The following is a 25,572-nucleotide window of genomic DNA, read 5'->3' on the forward strand; positions in this document are numbered from 1 at the left end:
TTACCAACTTTTCAGGCTATGTGTACTTGTTTGTGTGTGTGTGTGTGTGTGTTCCAGTGAAAGATGAGAAACAGGCGCACACAGAGAAGAGAAAGGAGGAGGGATAGAGGAAACTTAGACCAACAGATAGAGGGAGGGAGACTTACAAGTTGCGAGGGACCATTTAAGCCGATAAGGGCAAGTGAGAGGAAGACTGAAAACACACGAGGGGAACGTACAGAGACAAGAACTAAGGACAACAGGACGTGCAGATAAGCCCATTTGATACCACCTTTGGATGTTTTCTAATGTGGAAACTAGCGACTGGATCAAAAAGGTAGATGACTGGACATATTAAAATATGTTGTCATTTAAAAGAAAAGCATTGTGCTGTAGAATTAAAATTCTATTCATGTTTAGTAAAGTAAAGATATGTGGCAACAGTGCCAGTTGTTTGTGTTGTAAACTTAAGTTACAAGCATTAGACTAAATTGCAATTAGATAAAAAAGGACAACTATGAACCACTTGCCATGGTTGTGCAGATTTATGACATACTTTATTGAACCCCTTGGGAAAATTGGAAATTGCGTTGTAAATCATATTTTAGGTTTCCTGCCAACATTAAAATCCCCATCCAGTGTGATCCACCTCTGTAAGGAAAATGTGCAGTTGAGCATGTGATGGCTCTGTGTAATAACAGGTTCCGACATGAGCAACATTTCACTGTCAGGTGTTGGTGTTTACTTGATAATAATTGAGTTAAATAATTGACCCCGACGTGATTTGAACACGCAACCTTCTGATCTGGAGTCAGACGCGCTACCGTTGCGCCACGAGGTCATCTGTAGAACGAAGGTCCACCACAACTGGTCATGAATCTCTGTAGGTACCCATTTCTGTCCGTGTTGTTATTGTGGTTTTAATATTTACGCGACATATATGTATAAACCACGGTGCGTTTTTACGCACGTTATATCAGTGTGTTGTCTCATTTGGCATTTACGCGCGGCTTCACTGATTGTGTCACTTCATTTCCCAAAAAAAAAAAAAAAAAATATATATATATATATATATATAAAATGTTTTAGTGCTGTAGCTCAGCTCGTCATTCAGTAGATGGTGCAACAGAGCAGAGTTTAGCTGGGTTATGATACAGTCAAATTATTCACAACTTAGTTTTACATCCAGCAATGAGCCATAAAGGTTCCCATAAAAGAAACGATTGGTTTTCTAAAAGCTGTTTCAAGTTAAGTACTTAATTGTGGAACTTGTTTGTCTGTTGTCAGTCACAGAGCTGGTCATGCTCATGGTTGCTCTAAATTAGAATACATTTCATATGAAAGAACATAAAATTAGTTTTAAAGGAGTTGTTTATCACATTTTGAACATATTTGAAGAATAAATTGCTTAGTTTAGGTTTAGGCTTCATGAGTCTCTGTGTTAATCCCAGCAGGTTTCTGCTTAGGAAAGAAGAGGCGCAGCTGGAAAATCAGGACACCTGGTCATTAGCCACAAGTCTGTTCATAGCAAAATGGAAAGGTAGGTGCACACAACTAATGTCAAATCTGTGGTTGTTGCTTTGCACTGTTGAAAGTGTACCTTCTCTAAATGGGACATTACTATATCACTCAGAAACTGCTTTAAATGATCTGTTGTCATCAACACAACAAAAAAACTGTATATTTATCATTACATTCATCAGTCACCTGAAAATAATAATATAACCTGTGCCAACCTCTCATCCTGCTTCAGCTGTAGCCACTCTGATTAGGATGCATGCTGTTCTCTGTCTATAAACAGTGCAGGGCACATTGATTAGCTGGGTAAATGTCACAATGTTGTCAGTAAGGTGAACATATAGTATGATAGCATTGCTGTCATTAACCATTCAGTTATTATTGTAATATCACTGTTTCAATCACACAGAATCCATATTTGCATTTGCACAAATTAGGTAAATAATCTTTGTATTCGGATGCTGCTTTTTAAAAATGTGATTCTTGTGGTTTAACATTTGTTTGGGTGCTTTATTTTTGGCACTGGACACAATTCCTTTTCTTATAATCAGGAAACAGAGTGTAACGAGTTCATAAAGCCTCCCCCACACACCTCACTGCTCTAGCAGCTAAAGCTCCAATCCACCCATCTGACCAGTTTACAAGGGTTTAGATTTGTGTTTGAAAATCCATTCATTGGTAAAGAATCTATTGTACCAATTAGGTAAAAGTACACTCTGATAAGTAATACAGTTAAGAGAAGATTTGGAGTAAAGATTTGAAAACAAGGAAGCATACTGTTGCCATTACTACAGAACAGTGGCAGAACATTAAAACTGTACTTTTACAGTACAGAGTGTACAGTTGTTGCTTTTTAACATGATGTCTTGGACCTCTAAAGTCACCAGTTTCTACAGCAGGTGACTGTACTACACACTTCTGCTCACCAATTCCCCTATTCCCCTATTACTAATTCCCAGCCTAGGTGTTGTCCAGCTTTTTCAGTATGACAGTCAATTTATGCAGCCTTCTTTGAAACAAAGAACTTTCCCATGCATGAAGCATCGTCCAGTTTAAAGATTGACTTTTTTTTTTTACTTGCACGTGTCTCGACTTTTATATCATTTATGCCTTTTCTGATCCAGCCATCACATAATACTAGCGTCCACTCACAGCATTGTTCATTCACTTGAAGATCGTGTTCCATCTACATAAATTTCAGTGACAATGAGCGTGTTATGACTGGTCTGTGCTCGAATAGTGAAATGTCTCTTTAACCTCCAGAGGACTGGAGGAAAGAAATTCATTACATGAGTATATCTCTGCAACTACAATGTCTATTTGAATACTTTTAGTGTCATTGTAAAGGGAAAACTTGTGAGATTTGTTAGGATGTCTAAATATCACACATTTTTGAGACAGTATTGTATATACATGCTCTATTCTTAGATATATGAGATGGTACTTTCAGTATTTTCAATGCAGCTTCTTTCTCCTCTGTCAAAAATAGTTTGTCTGTTTGCTGACTCAAAAGCTTGTCTGTACCTGGAGGGTTTTCTAAACCTGCACAGAGACCATCTTTTATGATTTGCAGGTCAGAGATGATAAGCTAACTGGACTGACTCACAGAGAGGGAGAGAGAGAGAGCAGCCATCTGCTGCAATGGATGCAATCTCCATGGCAACATGGTGCTCCCGCAGCAAAATCCTGGGATGGGTTGGTCCCCACCCCCATGCACATGCACACAGGCAATGCTCATGCCTCCTCTATACACAATTAGATCCTACAAATCCCCACGATCACAGTTTTCCTGTAAATATTTTCTACTTTACCCTCATTGTTATATTACAATAATTACATCATCCTTTTAAGCTGAGCTCCTCATTTCTCCAACTCTTTGCAGCTGCCAATTATTATTATGAAATGTATCTCTCCTATTCCTCGAGTACCTACACTTTGTGTGTGTGTGTGTGTGTGTGTGAGGAGAAGAGTGTGAATATTTATCACACTGACTTCTTACATATGAAGCATCACCAGTTTTCTGTCTGATAGTTGGAGCTCTCTGTATGCAGTGAAAGGAAAGAGAGACAGGACAGGTAAAAAAAATCTCTGTCTCTTTGTTGCCATCTCCCCTTCACTCTGCTCTTCTCTTAGACCATTGGACAATCCAGCCCCCTCCCATTTTCATGCCAGCCAGTCAGCTTGTACAATCTCTCTGTATCTCTTGCCTCTCTCTCTTTCCCTCTCTCTGCCTCTTGCTCTCTCTCCTCAGTCGCTTTCCCTCCTGCTAGCACACACATACATGCATTAAAGCCACATCCCGATCACACACATACACACACACGCCCTGTTCTCGTCTGCCTCTCTAGTTTCTCTGTGTGAGGTGCTTTCCTGCTTTGGCTATGTCAGGTTTTGTGGATGGATATTGCTCCCACTGGAGGAGAGTGTGCTGAAATTTCCTTGTAGCTTTTTTTTTTTTATCTGTCAGGAACCTACTGTAAGTAAATCTTTGACTTCACACTTCCACCATCCCCACTGTGTTCCAGCTTATTTTTTCATCCTCCACTATTTCCATTCCACTGTTTTCTCCCCTTGATAGAAGGTGCAAGCTTTCCTTTCATGTCTTCCCTCTCTCCACTCCATCCCTCTCTGCTGCTTCACCTACCTCCCACTGGTGGACGCATACACCCAATGCCATATTTTGTATGCAAAATTATGCTGCAGGCCATTTGCTGGCTGGTGATGTGATTGTACCATGCAGCGTGATCTGAAAATATTCCCTGCTTTTGTATGTAAGACACATTCTGTGAGCTGACCTGATCGATTATAGATGAGTGGAGAGATGAGGTGCAGTGATCTGTGCTGGATAGGTGCTGTGGTGATATTCTGATGGGATGCATTATTTTAAATGTGAGTGACACTCAAAGTAATGATTTATCGCTCGATGTTGCATGTTTTTGAAACTCCAACAAGTCAACATACTGAGGGACTACAATAGAGGTATGCACTTTTTTGCAGTGCATGTAAGTGCAGAAAGGATCCGATGTTGAACAAGGACTTATCAGGGGAACCTCTGGCCACTGTGAGAGAAGTGGAGACTGGAATGTCCAGCTGGCATGGGAGGAATGTCATCGGAGCTGCATGGGAGGGGTGAAAGTCTGGCGAGGAGAGGATGTAAACTTAACACACCAAATGAGTAACTGAGTGGTTGCCAGTACTGTAGCTACTGGGTTTTCTGCTCTGTCTGTGTCAAAACTGTCTTAAATTAATGCAGAAAGACATGAGACAGTGAAACAGTGTACTCTTGTGTCCAGCATAATCTCTACACATACATAGTACACCTTTCTGTGAATGAGTGAGAGTTAATTGTCTGTACTTGTCCCAGCTTCATCTGTGTGCTGACTTGTTATTTTTGATGAGTGCAACCTGTAACTGTGAGTATGCGTTTTTGTTTGCTGCTCTCTACATCCTCCTTGCACACTTTGATTGACTCTAAGGTGACTGTGTTGCCATGGGTAACAGCAACATAAAATTCTTCTCCACTTTGAGTGGTCAAGCAACAGTTTGTACAAGTTTACGTTTCTATGCTGCTCTGGTATGAGCCCATCAGAGAGTGGGGAAGTAAATATTAAGTTTGTACTTTGGCACAGTATCAGATAAGTGCAGCTCTAACTAACGCTAACTTTATGAAGCCTGAGAAGGTCTTTGAGTAAAGTCTGAAAGCTTCAAGAGACGCTGAGAGATGATACAGCTTCAGCTGGGAATTCTTTAAGAGTCTGGTCGGGTTGATTATTATTACCCTCTGCTGTGATATCTACTGCAGCTTTAGTAACTTGCCAGACATGGACTTTATACTGTATGTGGACTGGCTGATACAATCATTGTGTTTTTCTGTCGTAAGTGATGTTATGATAGTATCAGTTTCTATGCACATTGTATATTTTGAGTACAGTTTATGCTTTATGTATATTGTGTTCAGTTTTATATGCATTTAATGCATCACTGTTTTATTGGCTTACTGAGCATAACAGATTTAGATTCTGTCTTTTAGAGTCATATAGATAGATTTGCATGTACAGCATACTTGCTTTGTATTGTTGGGGGAGAGCCTATGGTGAAAACATAGTGCCTAAGCTGAGGAATGCAGTTATGTCATGTTGGATATATTTAGACAGGTCCCTCAGGGAGTCTCAGTAAAAGCACTGACCATATTATGCCGTTTCACTATTCTTGAGCATTTCACATAACATCAGGAAATAAAGGCAGGTTAAATGTAATGCAATTAAACAGGGTGACTTATAGGCTTGTATTATCCTTAAAATTGTAAGGAAATGAACATTTTTGATTATTTGGACACTGTATATTTATTGATAGACAACTGAGAGATACATTAGTGACTCACTGATGTGTTACAATGTGCATTGTGGCCACTGTCTTAGTAGTAATCTTTGAACGACACACACAGTATATGCCAATCAGATCTGTTTAGGTGTATTGACACTGAAAGTTGCTGTTTCTTTATTATAAAAATAATAACTATAAAATGGAGTTGTCCATGCTGTATACTATTTAACTGCGTAGTAACTTGTTTAAGGTTGTACTGTAGCACAACATGGAAACTAACTTAGAAATACACAGGGCAAATAAGTTCAGATGAACAGGAAACATTTACTGTGGATTAATAATGATGGAGCAATAGAAGGGTATTCTGGGGATAAATTAAACCAGAAAACAACTTGTAATCAGCTTTAATAAAGTGACTAAAAAATGTCATTAGGTACAGTTAGAAAAACAACAGGCTTGTTATTTGAAGCCCTCCAACAAAATACAGGCAGTGATGTTTGTGGGAAAATCCTCATGTACTTGTTATCTGTGTCTTTTTCCACTGACATGCTCCCGTGTGCACCTGTGTGTGTGTTTTCATGTGTTTTCATGTGTTTATATGTTGATACAGGCAGTTCTTCTGATACATTCCTGCCCAGTTTGACTCAGATCCGGCAAACTGATAATTTTAGCTTTGCTCATGTCAGTCTACCCCACTGTGTGTGGACAGTGAAGGGAGGGGACCACATCTTGAAATTTGTCATTTACTACATTTGCTACATCATCGTAACCAGTGGACCATACATAAAAATCTTAGTCAGCAGACTGGCTTCCCATTTTTCTGCTCAGCCCCCATCGCAGCAATCTTGTCGATTTGTTGGAAGATTTCTAGAGATAAAAGGAGCACTTGTGCAATCACTTTGCGACAGCATTACGTAATATAACAAGGTTTTTCTGTTATTTAGTTCACTTGTAGTGTTGGAGTTTAGTGCACATTACTCTTTCTCTTGGTCCAGATGCTGACAGATGTGCAAGTCACTTATGCTAACTCTTAATTAAATCAGCATGACAGATAAACAATGGGATTTCTTATCTCCATAAGTAAATTAATTTTCATTCTGTATGACTCAGTATTTTTTATTTTTAATGACAAGTTTTGAATTTTATTTAGCATGTTTGAATTTGGTGTGATGCCTTTTCTGCATGTTCGGCTGTTATTAATCACATTTGACCATTTTTTCTAAAAGCACTCAGGTGATGAAATATCCAACATACTGAGATAGATAAACACTCACTCAAAAACTTAAAAGGCCTATTAAACCTCAGTCTAGCTTAAACATGTTAATATACAGTATATTTAGCTCAGAGCGTCTATTCCCTCAGTTATTTAGAGACACACATTATTTCAGCATCAACTCATATGCCCTGTGGCAAATGCTCCTCTTTCACTTAAATAATTTTCTCTGCTGATGGACAGAATAAAAAAGCGAATGAAGAATTTGTGCATCATGTGATATTCACTTTGAATGTGAATTATTAATTTGATATACTGATGTATCACATACTTTGTTTAATATTCATATTTCAGTAGACATAAGAGCAGACAAACATTTTCCCAAATTGAGTCTGGTATTAAGATCATCAAGGGTCATGATGGATGATATGAGTATGTACACAGCAGAGATGTAATCGAGCCTGTGTCTCCTCATCTACGTTCCTCGTGCATCTATTTCACAAGACTCACTGGAATTGAGCTGCAGTTCTGATCTTTGCCTTGATGTTATTCATGTCAAGAATATCTTGATGAAGTTCTATTTGCAGCTGAGTGAATGTGAAAAGAGATAAAACAGTTTCATGACTGTGGCGGAGATAGAACTTAATTTTGTTTGCTTCAGGACAACAGACATTGCTCAACAACTAAATGATTTCTGTAATTGTTATTTTATTATTAGGTATAGTTATATTATTTTGTGAGACACACTTTTACTCCTTTGTACATTTTTAGACTGCTACATTTATTCAAAGGTCTCAGCTATTAATGACTTTGCAGGTTTTGCACAGATAATATGAGGATTTCATGATACAGTGTTGTTTAAATACAACTCATACTGTATGAAGTAAAACTTTGTTTAGCAAAATGTTTTTTTCACCACTACATTCACAGTACAAGGTGCACAAAAAATGATGTCACAAGTACAACGTTAGGACTTTGGCTTTTTGTTTTTGAGACAATACTGATACTTACGTAGGTGAATACTTCATGTCTCTGCTGTTCTGTTTTGTATGGATATAAAGCATTTGTGTGAAGTAGAGCACTTGGCACACGGTTTACGCTCACGCACCTGCTTTCCCTCAGGCCAGCTGTGGTGCAAAGACAGCTGGGTGGCTGCCACAGTATTTGAAAGGAGGCATCAGCATTTTCTTTTCAGCCTGTCAATCAGTCATTTGATTTGCATGAATGGTAGGCCTGTGTTTTTACTATGAGCTCAAGTGTCTTATTCACAATAGTATGTGCATAGTTTTAAATGTCCACGTTATTTCGGAGGCACTACACTGGTCAGCGGATGATTCCTGCTCTTTTTTCACAGCGTGTGTGCAGCTCAGAGCACGTGCCTGCCAGTGGTGTGAAGGGGATGAGAACTGATAGCTCTATATATAGAAGTATATGTATGAGGAGGCTTAGGACTGGCCTGTGCAGGAGGATGGAGGCTTGCTGAGCATACTAACAAGGGTAACACAAAGGCTGCTCCATACACGCCATCTATTAGCAGTGGGTCTGTATTCTTGTATTTATAGCTCTGTAAGAGTCAAAATAAGCTTAAAGAGAGGTGTTTGTTTGTTTCTATGTGTTTTATTTGTATAATTTGAGAACCTATGGAGCAAACAGAGAGGAGATGGGCTTCACTGAAACAGCTGATGGTGTGTGCAAGGGATGGTGTCAGACCCAGAGCTGTCAGACTCTAACACCGTCATGGTATCCCTGAGATCTCAGGATCATACTCTGTTACACAAGTGCCTTCTCACTTTTCAGTATGTGTGCGTTGTATATACACTATCGGTGTTTCCTCCATTCCTCTTCCTCGTTGTGTTCTTCTTCTCTTCCACATCTTTTTGAGTTGACCTTTCCCAAACGTGCCAACTGCGACAGAAGGGAACGAAGCAGGCTGAGCCAGGAGAGTACAACTATGTGTACGGAGAAAAAAAACAAGGTGTCAGGTGTTCTGCACTCAATCTAGACATATTTTTGGCTGCAAGCGAGAAGAGCAGGTCCCTTGACATACTCACTTTTTTGTCAAGTTATTTGCATTGTTACTATGTCTGACACCCACAAAGCACAGAATGACAAATTAAAGATAACTATCATTACTATCACTACACATCATTTTTGATTATTGACTGTATTGTTAAATGATTGTGCATACTCCCATTTTATTATCTGTTGCACCACAAAGCGGGGGACTCATTGTAGGTGTCACGGGTGGTTCATCTTCCTGCCATCTAATAATGAAACTGTTATTTCAGCAGAAAGCACAGCAGTAAACCGATATTGTTGTCATCATTACTTGGATGACAACAATCTTTTTCCAAAAGGCTGCTCAAGCATGCTTTCGGCATATTGGCATATTGCTGCAGAGCATGAAAACAAGACGCTTAGTTCGCTTCTTCTATTCTGTGGTTATAAGTTTGTGGGAGTTGATCTAGTTTGTTATAGACACACTTCACAACTTGTATCTATTGGTGTTTAACATACATAGAAACTTTCATGACCACCTTGATTCATGAAAGACGCTGCAGCACTTGATAAAAACATGTCAGTATAGGTGACTCAACAATTAAATCCCTGCAGACATCAAATGATATGCCATTCTCTGAGTAGTATTTTCATCCTCTTATCCTTTACTTCCTGTTACTGTAAATCCATCACAGCAGTCTGGCGCGAGAGTTTAGCCTGATGGGATTTTGGAAAGGTGTGTGTGTGGGCGCAGAGGAAGCGGAGCTGGAAGCGAGGGAGGAGACATGACTGGACTCAATCCGCGCAGATTAAGTGTAGATTGACGTTTTTGTCAGAGAATCGTTACCTCTTGCTCCAGATTAAACTCTGACCACTTCATCAGGACAGGACGTTTAAGGGATTGGGAGCAAAATCATCCTGTGACAAGATATTTTACTTGAAATTCTTCTTCTTCTTTTTAGTATTAAGGGGTTTTACTTAAATCTTATACATGTAATTTGATATCATTATGCTAGATGGAAAACCATGTGGTCCAAACTCTCATTTTTTGTTTTTTCTTTTAAAGGTGACATCATGAATTACGTAACTCTGTCTTTTGGGCTGACTTCGCTGTGTGTGTGTGTGTGTGTGTGTGTGTGTGTGTGTGTGTGTGTGTGTGTGCACATGTGTATTTGCTTGACTCAGAAATGACGTATTTCTTTAAAACTATAACTTAAGGGCTGATGATCCAAATGTTTAGATGATCATCAACACTCAGCTGTTGTTTCTGATCACTATTTGCTGGGAGCTGAATTTGACATCTGCTTCTGTGTCTAAACATCATCATAGTTTCACAAATTAAATAATTACGCAGCACATTGAGGTCTTACGTGCTCCTGGTTTTAATCTGTTGTCTACTCAGCCTTAATAGTTGCACTTTTCTTCTTCTTCTTGTCTGTTTAAATCACTACCCCTCACTCCCTCTGGCGAGCACACATTGTTGGCCTATGATGCAATCCCTCGTCCCTGCTAGTTTAGGTTTTCCCAGCCAATCAGACCGTAGCAGTAGGAGGGTATCCAATCAGCTCATGCTCATAAACCACCACTGACAGTAGGAGGAACTTTAAATGTACAGTCCCACCCTCTGCTGTCATCCCCGTTCCTCCCTTTTCAGCATGTGTGTGTTGTTTGGGAAAGGGAAAAGCGAGAGAAGGAAAAGGGAATAGGAAGAGTGGTCAGTAGGGCTGAAGGGGAGAGACGAGAGGGGAAGTGAGTGTGAGTCAGGACCCGTGCTGATTAGTGTTACTCTGGTTTATCATAGAGCTGCCATGGAGCCTTCTAGAGAGATCTGCTCGACTCTGCTGACCGTAGGTAGTCGCTCTGTCAATTATGTTTGTGGTGTTGTATGAGTTTACTATATCAGCTCAGTTGTCGCTGGTGTGGGTTTGTCCAAACTGTTGTGCTGATACTGTACTGTAGGCACTTTCTTCTCTATTAAACTGTCTATCTTACCGAACCATTTCTCTGACCTCCTGTTGAACTGCAAAGAAGATGTAATTTCCTGTTTTGCCAACTTTTCACACAAGAGATGTGGATGAAGTACAGTATGAGCACTGTGCAGTAAAAACTTCCTTTTGTGTTCTGTAGAACCAGACTGTGTTATGACTCCAGGGGTGTTTGTTGTCACACACAAACCTGCTGCAGTCATGCACTTAAACACACACATAGTTGGGTACACATGCAAATACTGTTATCCTGAGAGTTTGGGGAAATACTCAGGCTAAGGTCACACAGCAACATTAATTCTGTTTTTACTGTGTCCATGACGGCTGAGAGAATTATAACACATTTCATCTTCGTGGTGTTGGTTGACAGCTCTCTGGATTGTTTTAATCCTGGGTTTGGCTTTATTCCGTCCTGCTGCCTTTAACCGCAGAGCCCGAATTCAAAATCTGCACATCTTTGATGACTTTTTTTTAAGACAGTTAACTGGTCATGGCTACTTCAGAGCATCTAGTCTGACTGATTGTGGCCTACTTTGGATTTTTAGGTGGACATGACTGTATCACAGGCTACACATACAACACAGTTATGACCAAGCACAGGCGAATCCATTCATGTGCACGCATGAACTGTCACGTGTGTCTGTTTTTGCACCATGCGTGCACTTTATGTTTCAGTCAGCTTGATAGTAAAGCTGGACTATATAAAGAGGCCCTTGCCTTTGATGTATGACTTAGACTGTTAGGCTCAAAAGAAATATCAAGAGAAGTTTAAGTTATTGAATTATCTGTGATGGACACTGACAGATGGTTTTCACATGTGGCCTACGCTCATTTTCATCACACTGTTTTGAGACAAATTTTATTTATTGCACTATAAAAATGTCGGTAATCAAATGGCCACCATCTACTGCACCCCCCAGCAGTCCTGAGACCCTGGTCTTATTTTAGTTTCCCTATCATGCTTCCTCTCCTAGCCACTAATACGTGCGTCTAAATTTAGACAGACGTCACTACAGAATGATGATATTAGCATGAGTGTGCTTTGGTACAGGCAGAGAATAGCAGAGAGGTGTGGCAACTCCACTGAAATAAACAGTACATCCTCTGGTTGATGCCTTTTTAATTCTATATTCTATTGAGTGACGTTCAAGCGTCTTTTCATCAGTATCCCACAGAGACAACAGATAGTCCTGAAGTGCCTGTTTTAAGTGCACGTTTTATGGAGGACAATACATATTTCGAACTAGACAAAACATGGGCTTTTTACACTAATTATTTTCCATCTGACACCCTTTATGTCCCTTCCCAGAGTGTGAATACAACATGCCGTTCTCACGGTTGACAGCTTAAGACACAAACTTTGCCCTCCCAGTTTAGAAACTGTGTGTTACTTGATCCGCTTTGCAAAGACTGGAAATATTGTGTGTGTGTGTGTGTGTGTGTGTGTGTTCAGTGGGCAGCAACAGACAGTAGGACATGAACAAAGATGGGACACAGAGGATTGCATGCTGTATTAGATGTTGCAGTGACAGATGTGCAGACAGGGGGAGAGTGTGGTGGGGGGTGATGGTTATCAGTGCGTGTGCATGTGTGAGTTAGAGACACAAAGAGAGTTTGTCTCTTTGTCATTGAGTGTTAAGTGTTTATATTTCTAACTAAATCATAAGGCAGGCTATGCATGCTGCTATTTGATCACCTGTCTCTGTATGAATGCATGTTTGTGTCTGATACATTAGTAATACATGTGTTGACCTACTAAGAACATGTGTTTGCATTGTATTAGTGGAGCCAGTCAGTCTTTTGTCACTTGCAAAAGCTTTGGTGCAAATGATTTGTGTATATTTTTTAAATACCCTCAGGATGTTTTTGTGAAGGTAGCATCAGATTTTTCTGCTTCATTTGCACACTAGGTGCACAATGAGAACATGCTGCAGTAGCATCTTTACCATACTGTAAGTACTGTGCCATGTGTATTAGGGCTCGTGAGTGTGAAAGTGGGCCACATTTGAGACAGCACTGGTTTTTTGTTGCAAGACAGATTATCCACATCTTTCAGAGCTGTATTTATATAATGGATAGGGCTTCTCAGTGCTGGCGACCTCACAGATCTCTGCTATTGTAAGCTGTCAATGGCATGTATGCTCCATTACTAGCCATCAAAATTTAAATGTAGGATTATAACTTTCTATCACTTACAAATGGGTAGACAAGTTAGTTAACTGCTACATCACTAACAAGCAAGTGGACCGATATATATGAATATATATATAAATAAATATATTAATCGAATATATGATTCAAAAGCTGATATCTAACTGTGTAATTAAATATGTTCTGTAAATCTGACTAAGTGAGACTTTCATCTACCATCACTTATTTTTATTGATATTTAATGTTGTATTTTATGCAAGCACCTATGCTGATGATATAACAAGTAACTGTTAAATATAAACAGGCTGATAAACACAAAGAAACACTACTCAGCACACTGAGTCTGTTCTGAGTCACATTTGTGTTTGTCAGTGTGTGTGTATGTTTGTGAAGGTTATGTGTGGGTGTGACTCTCACAACAGGGCCATGCATTAGGAGTGTGTATTTTTAGTTTTTAGGGTCTGTGTTCATGTGAATCTAGAAAACTTGATTTTAAACCAACATTTATTGTTTATTTGAAATAAAGGTATCAATTTAACTGATTGCACATTTAGATTTTACTGTCTTTTATGCTCGTGCTTTGGTGTTAACTGAGATGTTTATCAAAATCCAGGCACATGATCATACTGGTTTGTCTGCATAGACATGTTGTCTGTACACTCTCTACTGGTTCCTGTCTCTATTTCACATAGTTCTCATTCAGCTGGTATTAACCTAGAAATAACACCACAACAATGGACACATTTTTATACTAATCAAGGAATTAGCCAGCTTTGTTAACCTTGTTCCTGGTACCTCCAGTTGGTAGGTTTAGTAAGAATTTGCTGCCCTGAAAGTGACACTTGGTACAAAAGCCTTTATAGACAAATATAGGTGAATATCCATGCCTTCATCTTTGTCTCTCTGCAGGTCGACTACTGTCATTGTCCGTGGCTTTAAATATCCTCTGCCATGGCAAAGCGTGAGGCGGGAAGCACCAGCCCTGTGGTGCGTCAGATAGACAAGCAGTTCCTGGTCTGCAGTATCTGTCTGGATCACTATCGCAACCCCAAGGTCCTGCCCTGTCTGCACACCTTCTGTGAAAGGTAACTAACATTTAGACTCTCTGCTTCAGTGACCTGTGCCCACAGCTACACCACCCTCAAGCTAAAGCATGACACAAACCCAAGTCTCTGCTCACACCTTCTGCTAGATGTAGCTTTTTCAGGTCAGGTTAAGAAGGTGGCATGCTATAATTTTTAGCTACTCCCCACCAGTAGTTATCCTGTATTGTGATATTCACATGTTGCCCTACCTCCAACTAAACAGCTCAGGGCTCTTCCTCTCACCGACTCCACCAGGATAAGTACATTCCTTATCATCAGAGACTGTCAACTCCTGCAGTCTGAGAAAAACGCTCTTTGTTGAGAGACACAATTACAATATTTCAACCCACACCTCCTCAGGCAATACTTACCCAGGCCTCTTTGTGGCAAGCCAAAAAGAGGAGGTTTTTGGAAAGCCTGTAATGGGTCAGGGTGGAGAACGAAGACAGGGGCTCGTTGTAGCTGCAGGGAATAGTCAGGATGTTTCACAGTTGCTCTTCTCCACCTAAGAGCAAACAAATATTAATGGAAGAAATTGAATAGCCACACAAATCTCTTCCATAAATACAGCCTTTTCATTCTGTGCAGCATGAGAGGCATTTGCCCACCAGAGAGCAAGTTTAATCCCCGGTTTAACTGGATGGTATGTGATCTGGAGCCCTGCTGAGGTGAACAGATTTTTGTCTGGAGTTATGATGATGTTGCCAGACAGATGTTTAAATACTGGATGGCTTGATGTAGGTTTCTAGGGCTGAGCTGGCAACCCCTGCTGGGCCTATTCGGGTTTGTATGTCATTATATCTTTGTGTTCCACCGGTTTCCTCTTCCTGTGATTATCTGTCTTTAAGCACACAAACTTACAATACCACTGCTTCTTATTATCCTAACTACGTGCTCATGATTCAAAGAGTTCACCGTGGATTATGCTATACTACTTTTGCATGATGCCGAAAACATTTTAGAAACTAGCAGTATTCAAGTAGTCGAGACGTCAGCCTGTGTGACAGACCGTTTCACCACACAGCCATTTCAGCTAGTGGTCCCCAGCTGTCTGTGTGTCTAACAAAGCAATGGTAATTTATTCAGGCTTCAGTGTGTCACAGTGGTGTTGACAGAGCAGTGGAACTGAGATGTTTGTGAAAACTGTTGCTTCCCTCAAAAGCTCACATTCACATGCATTTTAATATATTAAACAGAATGGTGTTAGTATGCAGCCCGAGCAGATAGTTTGTGTGCTGCAACAGAAACTTAAGACTGGCCTTCAGGTTTATTGCAGCGTTAATGAAAGAACATAAGCTAAACAAAAACAGTTGTACAGCACAGGCTGGGGGGTGGGGGGAGTCGGGCTGTAGGCCAGTAATGCAGTGTAATCTGAATACTGCAGCTGTGTTTTGCTGACTGTGGGATAGGTTTAGGCTTTTAGGCTCAAAGGTGTATTAAATATATTTCCTTCTAACCTTGGGCACCTGAACATCCTCAAGATTTAGGAGCAGTGGGATAGATGCGTGACTGCTGCCAGACAAGATGAAGGCCAGAATACAAAACTTCACTACAAGCTGTTACACCTGTTAGGTAGATTGATTTACAGACATACACTTACTTAAAGTTGGACTTGGATTCACAATTCTTACAAATTTGTTGTGACAGGAGCACAACTTCTGCAATTACGACAACAACTTTGTCTCTTTAGTTTTTGTCTTGTTCTTTTTCTGCTGTTTTAGTGAATTGAATATGAATAATTACATATAGACCAATGCTAAAGGATTGCATGGGTAATAAATATTTTATACTGTAACTCTTACTTATGTTATTTGTTGATTCCCTCCTCAGTTGTCTCCAGAACTACATTCCCCCAGAGTCACTTACGCTTTCGTGTCCAGTGTGTCGACAGACGTCTATTCTGCCAGAGAAAGGAGTTGGTGCTCTACAAAACAACTTCTTCATCACTAATCTCATGGAGGTTTGAATCTTAATCTCTTTTTAGCATGAAGAGGGACCCAAATCTGTTAGTCAAGTACATTACATGGAACAAATGAAAAGATTTAAAGCAATTGTGAAGTAAACAACAAAGCAAAGAATGTGAAAGTAAAATCTAATACCGGGAGAACTAAAGAAAGACACGACACAAAGTCTCTTTTAAGTGAGAGTCATTTCTACTGTTAAACAGAGGGAGCGCATTTTTGTAGACTGAGATCATTCTGGACAGTCACTACTTCTTTGAGGGATCCGTCTGAGGATTTGTTTTCAATTATAGGTTCTAGGCTTTCTACAGTGGGGATGGTTCAGGTTAGCATTAGGAACATGGAAAGACAGTCCAACAGTGTGTGTTTGTGTCCTGAAGATGAAGACAACAGGAGATGATCAAAAAGGAACAAGTCTCCAGTCTGACTGGGGAACATTGTTGCACGTCACCTCTCTCTCTGCCTGTTTCCTGCCACCTCTAAACTATCTATTGTGATAATAAAGGGAAGAAAAAGGCCCCTGAAAATTACTAGGTCTCATATTTTCCACATTATTTTCTGGAAATGTTCCTCATACATTTTCAGAGGTCATCTGGTATTTATCTGTTAATAACCAAGAGGCACTTATAAAATGACAGCTTTTTAGCAGATATACATTTCAATTTTTGCTAATTAAAAAAAAACACAATCAAGTTTAATATGTTTTTGACCAGGTCCTTCAACGAGACCCAGAGTGCTCGCGGCCAGAGGCGTGCAGTGTCCTGGAGTCAGTGAGTGCTGCAGCTGCAGGGAAACCTCTCTGCTGCCCAAACCACGAGGGAAAGGTGGGTAACACTTCAACCCAGTCATCACTTCACCAAAAAAGCATCTATCTCTTTGTTTTTAGTAACAACTAATGTAAAATCAAAGTTCATTCTATACAGCCCATACAAGTGAATGAGCTTTACTGAGTTTGTCTCCCTCTGCAGGTGATGGAGTTCTACTGCGAGTCGTGTGAGACAGCCATGTGTCTGGACTGTACAGAGGGCGAGCACAGGGAGCATGTGACTGTTCCTCTGCGGGACGTTGTGGAGCAGCATAAGGCTGCACTGAAGACACAGCTGGATGCAATACAGAGCAGGTGCAGACTTGATACCTGGATAAAACATTATTATACATCCTTAACAGATGTCTGGAAACTTGGACTTTAGGCCAAGATTTCTAGTCCTTCATCAATTTATTTATATATTTATTTATTTATCGGAGAAACAGTTTTACATTGTGTCGTCTGTCAGGCTCCCACAGCTGACGGCAGCCATCGAGCTGGTGAGTGAGATTTCTCGCCAGTTGAATGAAAGAAAAAATGAAGCGGTTGCAGAGATCACCAGTACGTTTGAAGAGCTGGAACGAGCACTGCATCAGCGCAAGACGGCCCTCATCACGGACCTAGAGAATATTTGCAGTGCCAAGCAGAAGGTTGGTTTGTCAAACGTACAAACACACACATTTCACACACAAATGGTCAAACACGAGCTTTTATAACCTTTATGTTTCTATCAATACACAATAGTTGACCTAAAACCTAATCTTTATTAACTCCCTTTTTCCCTTTTCATATCCCTACCTGAGTGCAGGTCCTGCAGGCCCAGCTTTCATCTCTCCTTCAGGGGAAGGAACACATCCAAAGCAGTTGCAGCTTCACGGAGCAGGCACTCAGCCATGGGAGTGCTACAGAGGTGGGCTGGTACACTGTAATTTGTACAAGCAAGCTAACAAACAGGTTACAACCCACATGGGAGTCAACTATCAAATTTAATGCAGCAGGGTAGACGGGTGTGAGCAGTTGCAAAACAATTCAATGTGTTAATCTTAAAATGTATTAAAAAAATGACAATATGTGTCACTTGTAAGTATAGGTGCTGCTAGTGCAGAAGCAGATGAGTGAGCGGGTAACAGCGTTGGCCCGGCATGACTTCCCAGAGAGGCCGCATCAGAATGCACACCTGGACTGTCAGGTACGGTATCGACTTTCTGTTCAGATTCAAACTATTTCTCATGTTTGTTCTCGTGTTGAGGATAAAACAGTTAAATTTGGTAGGATTGTACATCCTGTATTCTGTTGAAATGTTAGTATTTCAAACACTTTCTACATTAAATTGGAATCAGTCATCAGTAGAGTATAGTCCAAAGTTGTTATCTATTAATGTCCTTCTGAGAGGTATAACAGGACCTTTAGTTCAATACGTGCTTGGTTTTCTTCACCAGCTCTAGTTTTACCTTGAGAGGGAAGCACACTTAATTAAACCTTTCTGCTCCAGGTGGAGACTGAGGGTCTCCGACGCTCCATCCAAAACCTGGGTGTTCTCCTCACCACGGCAGCTGTAGCTCACACCTCCGTAGCCACAGGAGAAGGCCTCCGCCACGCAGCAACTGGGCAGCATCACACAATTACTGTGACGACAAAAGACAAAGTACTGTCTTCAAGTTATTCAGCCCTACTGTTATTTGCTAGAATCTTTATTGACGGGTTTCAATTTTGTATTTTTCCCTAATGTCAACATGACATGTTGTATATTCTGTAAGTCAGTAGGTTTACAATGTTTCTGCACAAATCTGTCAGGAGTTTATGATGTATCGTCTTAAGAATAACCTCTATCTGCAGGATGGGGATCTGGTGCGGACAGGAAATGCTGTTTTAAAAGCAGAGATACTGTCAGCTGATGGAAACCGAGTTACAGAGCCAGAGATCATAGACAATAAGAATGGAACATATGAGGTGGGCTACACGTTACGCTCCGAGGGAGAGTATTCCTTCGTTCTGTTGCTGTATGGCCAGCCAATACGTGGGAGCCCATTCCGCCTGAGGGCGGTTAAGCCCTCAGATGTGCCACAATCTCCAGATGATGTGAAGAGAAGGGTGAAGTCTCCCAGTGGGACAGGTGGGCACATACGGCAGAAAGCAGTGCGACGGCCTTCCAGTATGTACAGTACCACCAAGAAAAAGGAGAACCCCATTGAAGATGAGCTCATCTACAGAGTGGGTAAGACTGACGCTCATCCCAGAGAAAAGGACCATGTAGATGGCTGGGAAAGAACAAAATATCCTCTGTAAAGAGAGTTTATTGGTTGTTTTGTAGGGTTTAAAATCATATAATGTGTCTGCATACTAGCCTTTTGATTGATCCTTCAATATCCTTGACTACAGAATAAAGGTCAACTAGCTACAACTTGAGAGAGGAAGTGCCACTCATGGGAAATACCACATTCCCAAACCCAACAAACAAACAAATCATTGGGAACATTGGGAAATGTATAATAAGAATTTGGTTGTTACAATAAATATGTAGATTATCAGGTTTTTGATGTGTCTTTGCTGTGCTGTGCAAAGATAATGTAGCTTCACATCAGCTTTGCACTTTGCAAGGTTTAGTATTAGTGTTACTAACTATCTAACAGATTTTGAATTCTTTGCAAGATTATTTCTGTACTGACATGAACCAAAACCTACATCTGCCTGGAGGGCAGGGAGTCCATCCAAAAATCACTGATCAGCTTCCACACAAAGTCCAAAAACCACCCATATCAACCTTCAGTTCCACACTAAGATAACAGTAAGAATATCAAACGGCACATTCACTGAGTGTGTAATATTTTTTTTTTCAGGTTCCCGTGGCAGAGAGAAAGGGGAATTCACCAATCTGCAGGGAATCTCAGCCTCTTGTAATGGCAGAGTAGTGGTGGCTGACAGCAACAACCAGTGCATACAGGTGAGACAGACATAGAGCGCAAGATGCATGTTGAGCAGTCTCTTGTGTGTTTGTGGTCATGTAGGAATAGGAAGATGAGATGCTGTGATGACAACAAACTTCACACTGTCATGAACTGATTACAGGTATTCTCCAACGATGGCCAGTTCAAAATGCGCTTTGGTGTTAGAGGTCGGTCTCCAGGGCAGCTGCAAAGACCGACTGGCGTCACCGTTGACATGAATGGTGACATTGTGGTGGCTGACTATGACAATCGATGGGTCAGCATCTTCTCCTCTGATGGCAAGTTTAAGGTGAGATCTCAGGCCTTGTGTTGACTAAACAACACTAAAGAAACAGTGCGCTTCATTTAAGACTTATTCATGTACAGTGTCTAAGTGGAGTTTTACAGTTTGGGAGTTTTTCCTCCACAGAAAAAAGGAAAATCCTGCATGGATAGTTTTCCTAATGTCTTAAAGTATCTAAAAGCGTTTTCATGTTTTATTTTCTTGCTAAATCTTCTTTATCCTCCTCTATTACAGAATAAGATTGGTGCAGGCCGACTCATGGGTCCCAAGGGTGTGGCTGTGGATAAGAACGGACACATCATCACTGTGGACAACAAAGCCTGCTGTGTCTTCATCTTTCAGTCCAATGGGAAGCTTGTCACTAAGTTTGGAGGCAGGGGGACATCTGACAGACAGTTTGCAGGTGAGGCAGCAACAATAATCGAAGGGAGACCGGGAACAACACATCCTCTTTCAATGACACTATCAGTCACTGTGACAGCTTTTTAAAGACACATACACCTTTAGCAATATATACACTATTTAGTATGTGGATACTATTATTATTAGCACATAATTATTTTGTTAATGCATTACCATGTTTGTTTTACATTGGAAGCATAAATCTGTAAGTAGGATCAGTTTAAAACGTCAGCTTGGCGCAGCAAACAGCACGAAGGACATGTACAATTGAGGCTCTCACCTCCACTAAGCATTTGGTTTGACTATCTGGGCATGAAAGTATGAAATAAGGCAGTGATTTTCTGCACTAAGAACAGTGAATCTTCCACCAGTGCAGAATCCTGGAGGTGTTTTTTTTTTCAGAAAGGGTCTCAGTGCCGACTGTTCCATTTGGTTCTATGGTGATTTTTTACAGGTAGTTTGAGAAAATAACAGTAATATATTATGCTTTCACTGTATTTCCTAATATATTACATTACATTTATGTATGTGACATTACATTTTAAAAAATGTAAGCCTGAATGTGATTATAGTCAAAGCCCCAGTTGACACAGTTGCCCTCTGCTCCCAACCAAAACTGTGTCTGTGCCGAACACCCTACTCTGTATTCTTCTTTGCTTATCCTTTTTCTCTGACTACCTATTTTTCTTTCTTTCTGTTCTTCCTCATGTTTTCCAATTCAGAAAAACTTGGTCCAAACTTAAATAAATCTGGCTCAGTATTCAGTAAGTACTAAGTGTGACCTTGCTGCAACCTTAAACCCACAGTGCAGTGCCCTCTGTCTAACCCGACTCCCTGATTATGTGTCTGACCTTGAAAACTCAAGGTTGTTGACAACTTTCTGGATCAAGCTGTGCCTGTGCAACAATAATCATAGACACAAGTACATGCCATTGTAATAATCATTTACTATTACAGTCCTGAACATGTTGTGGTGTGCATCCTGTTGTTGTGTAAATGAACACATCAGTGTGAATGATTTTTCACTGCTCCGACTCTAGTGTCATGAAACTAACCGACATTCCCCCTTTGCTATTATACAGTACAATCAATGTTGGGAGCTACAGAGCTCATTAAGATACTGTGTGATTATGCACCAGCTTTTTAGAATGGGGAGAGGATTGAACTTATAAGACTTGAGCCTTTTAATAAGGAAAAAGATAGCATTGAATGTGTAAACATGGCAGTCAATCAGACGTAAACAGCTAACCATCTGATCAAACTGATTGATGTAATAACAGTATTACATCTATAAACTATTTGAAATGTGTGTTTAAGCAGCTTACTAACAGGGGATGGTGACACAGTCATGACTGAGTTACAATAACCAGCTTCTTTCTCTTCACGCAGGTCCACACTTTGTTGCAGTGAACAACAAGAATGAAATTATCGTGACTGATTTTCACAATCACTCTGTGAAGGTAAGATGAAAGAATAAAATAATGTACTCTACTACAGTATCCACTCATTTAAATATAATCAGCTATGTGCATCAAAATGCTGATGCTTACTAACTTCCTGTCCCAGGTGTATAGTGCTGATGGAGAGTTCTTGTTTAAATTCGGCTCTCATGGTGAAGGCAATGGCCAGTTCAATGCTCCCACTGGCGTGGCTGTTGACGCCAATGGAAACATCATTGTAGCTGACTGGGGTAACAGCAGAATACAGGTGAGACAGGCTATATTGCTTGCTATGCTACAACTATAGTCTAACATGAATACTGAGGATGTTTCTTTATTGTTTCAGGTCTTTGACAGCACAGGCTCCTTCTTATCCTACATCAACACCTCAGCGGACCCGCTGTATGGCCCCCAGGGCCTCGCCCTCACCTCCGATGGACATGTGGCTGTTGCCGACTCTGGCAACCACTGCTTCAAGGTTTACAGATATCTGCAGTAAGCTAAAGGACGACGTCATTGACACAACTCCGGTTCAGAAAAGTTAATGTCACACACTGCTTGTGGACTTTTATCTGCAACATGCCTGCATTCTTTACAGTGATCCCTGGCTTCTAGAACTGATTTCATTTTCTATTAGTAAAGACAAGATGTAACATTCATACCTTGAGACATCTGTAGGTGTAATTAAAATGTTTTTAAATACAGAATAAGCTAGTTATTCCAAAAAATAAAGCAAGAAAGTGGCATTAATTCCCTCTCGGATCCTCCCTCCTATCCTGAGGAAACAAATAAGGAACAAAATAACGTTCACATGCAACTAAGGACAAAAATATCCTTAAATTCTAAATGTGAGTATATTTACCAAATATTTTTACCAAATCCCCTCATGGTAAGTGACCTGGAAAGTTTCCACTCTATTTTATAGACAGCCTGCCACACTAAAATTGGTGATACACTGCAATTTATGAGGCAATGCAGATGAGCAACTGTCTCAGCAAACAGCGAACAAAGTGAGGCAAATGAGAGGAAATCAACTCTGTTTCCTGGCGAGAAGCCGATGCTTTGTGATTAAAGTATCAATGCTCAGGCCATTTCTTAATCACTGTCGATTATCAGTGTGCCCCCCAAAAGAATTACCCCGTGCTCACTGCCTTACAGTTTCTCATCAGTAAACATAACAGAACTCATGCAGACAGGAATGTGTTGTTGTGTGTTTAGTCTCTTGTCCTGCACCTTATCACTCCCGATCCTTCTCAAAAAAACCCTGCACGAGTATAGTTTCATTTACCTATATGCAAGTTTTTTTGGTACCCAAAGACGACCATTAAGAAGCACAACAGCTGACAGAATGAGAAGGTGTTTAATTAACCAGCTCCAATTTAACATGAAGTCCGGTTTAGCTAATCTTTCTCTTTTATTAATCAAAGTCAATTCTTGCACTTTTGTGAATTCATATCTACAACCAAATGTAGTTGTCCATGCATGTTTGCAAAGGTGTACATTTACAGTCCAGATTTTCTTCAGATCTGGAGTGTAGATTTGGTGTTCATATTATTTCACTATAAAACCTACTTAATCCAGCACTTAATCAATCAACAATTTCAACACTGGATTATATACTAAAACACTAGAAGGTCATGCCAAGTAGTAGCCAACTGAATGACTTGCAAGCATTAATGGAACAGAGCTGTATACGCATTGTTTGCTGTATTTTATTTTTTCAAAGGACTTAATTTATTTTTAATTTTCTTTTCTACATAATTTGTTCTAAAAAAATATTTTTTTAATTCTTGCATTGGAACTGTTTCCTCTTTGCCAAACGTTCTTGTACATAGGCCTTGTAACTTGTAGCACTGAAAGCTGTTCTCTCTTCCTCTGCTTCTTCCCAATGAGCTCACCTCTAGTTAAACAGTAACTTTTCATTCTGCCAAAATGTATTGTTGTAAGTTGTTGTTGAACATTGCACAAAATACAAATATTATAAGAGTTATATAGTTTGCAAGAGTAATATATGCCTCTGTGTATAGTTATCATTTAACATAATCAGAAAGTGTACTGTATTTTACAATCATAATCTTGTTGTAGCTGAGAAGCACCTTTTTCATGAATTTCCAGTGTTAATTTGCTTTGTAGTTCAGAGTTTTCTATGTGGCTCCCAGAAAAAACACAACACCAGCTAACACACAGTGACATGGAGAGGTTTTCACCTGTATTATAACATCACTCTGTTCCTGATTATGCTTTTATTTGCATTTCCCACCGGAAACACTCTCTGACAGATTAATTTGAGTTCTGAGTTAATATGGTTTTATTTTTTATCAGTATGTCTGTCTCTCCACCTGTAACTGTCACAAACTACTCATATCTGTGTTAAGACGGAAGCACATACAGTTTAAATACTACATCAACCATCTTGTGTAGCCAAGTGTATACTACTAGTGGCTTGTCTTACAAGAAGTAATCACTCTGTAATCATGGCAAAGGTGTGATTGTAAATATAAAAAACATAACACTATAAATTCTTGCGCAAATGATCTGTTTTGTATAACCAGTCTGCAGTTAATGAATGCATAACATTAGAATGGTACATTTTTTAAACACATTGAACATTTATGCTTGTTTTTGCTTTTGGCAAATTAAAACTCAGCATGTTTACATCTCCTCTTAACAAGATAACAGTCTGAATATTCAGCTGTCTTAAAAATTGTGCCATCCTGATAAGTCTTTTTTGGTGAAACTCTTTTTCAAAACACACTAGTCCTCAAAACTCTAAATAAATGGACATGACAGCTTGTATCTTTAGTAGTAACATGATTTTTCTTTTACTGCTTTTGCAGTTTTTTTAATGTATTATAATTGTAAAATGTCAAAACCCTATTTAGGAACCCCCCCTTATCTCAAAACCAAATGAGTGATAATAGACATTCAGAATCTGTCAAACAAGGTCACATTTCTGTTGCAGCCATTAAAGTTTCTACTCATGATAATAATGCTCAACTAGGTGGCTCCTCTGTTGTTGTCATCCATTATCACATTTACTGATAAAATTCATCAAGCAAATAATTATTTATAACTATTTTGGTCAGTGAACTCATTTCAAACAAACTACAACAAAAGCCAGCTGACCTGACTTCTAGTTTGCAGTGAATTAACTAATACATTTGTATCACATTGCATCATTGACGATTTAAATAGCTGTTCATTAAAAAACATGAAGAAAGGCACTATTGAGTCATCACCAAATAAAGAGATGGAGAGAAGTGTTTTCACACCTCCTCCTTAAAATGTTCTTGCAGCGAAAGTGAATCAGCAGAAGCTAACTGCCCCAAAAGCTACGAGGAGGATGTAAAACCAAAATAAATGAGGCAGAGAGGATAACGACCCTCTGGAGAAAGCCCTTACTCTCAGCAGCAGTTTATGGTAGAGTTGGTGAACTGAAAAGAAAATTGAGAAACTCTCTGCATCTTTCCTTACATGGAGGTTGC

General features: G+C 39.9%; 1 protein-coding gene and 1 non-coding gene across 7 annotated transcripts; one reads left to right on the forward strand and one right to left on the reverse strand.

The window, feature by feature from the left end:
* The first annotated feature begins 187 nt into the window (after positions 1-187).
* trim3b (tripartite motif containing 3b) lies at positions 188-25,069 on the forward strand. Of its 6 annotated transcripts, none has more exons than XM_026372860.1 (18): positions 188-316; positions 1,431-1,519; positions 14,077-14,252; positions 16,083-16,212; positions 16,927-17,037; positions 17,182-17,333; positions 17,488-17,668; positions 17,827-17,928; positions 18,109-18,207; positions 18,511-18,663; positions 18,855-19,233; positions 19,856-19,959; positions 20,085-20,252; positions 20,481-20,649; positions 21,371-21,412; positions 22,038-22,108; positions 22,215-22,355; positions 22,434-25,069. In XM_026372860.1, exons 3-18 carry the CDS (start codon positions 14,119-14,121, stop codon positions 22,584-22,586), a joined length of 2,289 nt encoding a protein of 762 aa, XP_026228645.1. In that variant the 5' UTR covers positions 188-316; positions 1,431-1,519; positions 14,077-14,118; the 3' UTR covers positions 22,587-25,069. The 6 variants fall into 6 exon arrangements, with proteins under 6 accessions (XP_026228645.1, XP_026228646.1, XP_026228644.1 ...); XM_026372861.1 differs by having other exon boundaries at positions 203-316; positions 1,434-1,519; XM_026372859.1 differs by lacking the exons at positions 188-316; positions 1,431-1,519 and adding an exon at positions 10,682-10,882.
* On the reverse strand, positions 749-820 carry trnaw-cca. The gene has a single exon. It is a non-coding gene; the product is annotated as a tRNA-Trp (tRNA).
* Positions 25,070-25,572: the final 503 nt, after the last annotated feature.

The sequence above is a fragment of the Anabas testudineus genome, chromosome 14 (assembly GCF_900324465.2).
Source record: "Anabas testudineus chromosome 14, fAnaTes1.2, whole genome shotgun sequence".
NCBI classification, from domain to species: Eukaryota; Metazoa; Chordata; class Actinopteri; order Anabantiformes; family Anabantidae; genus Anabas; species Anabas testudineus.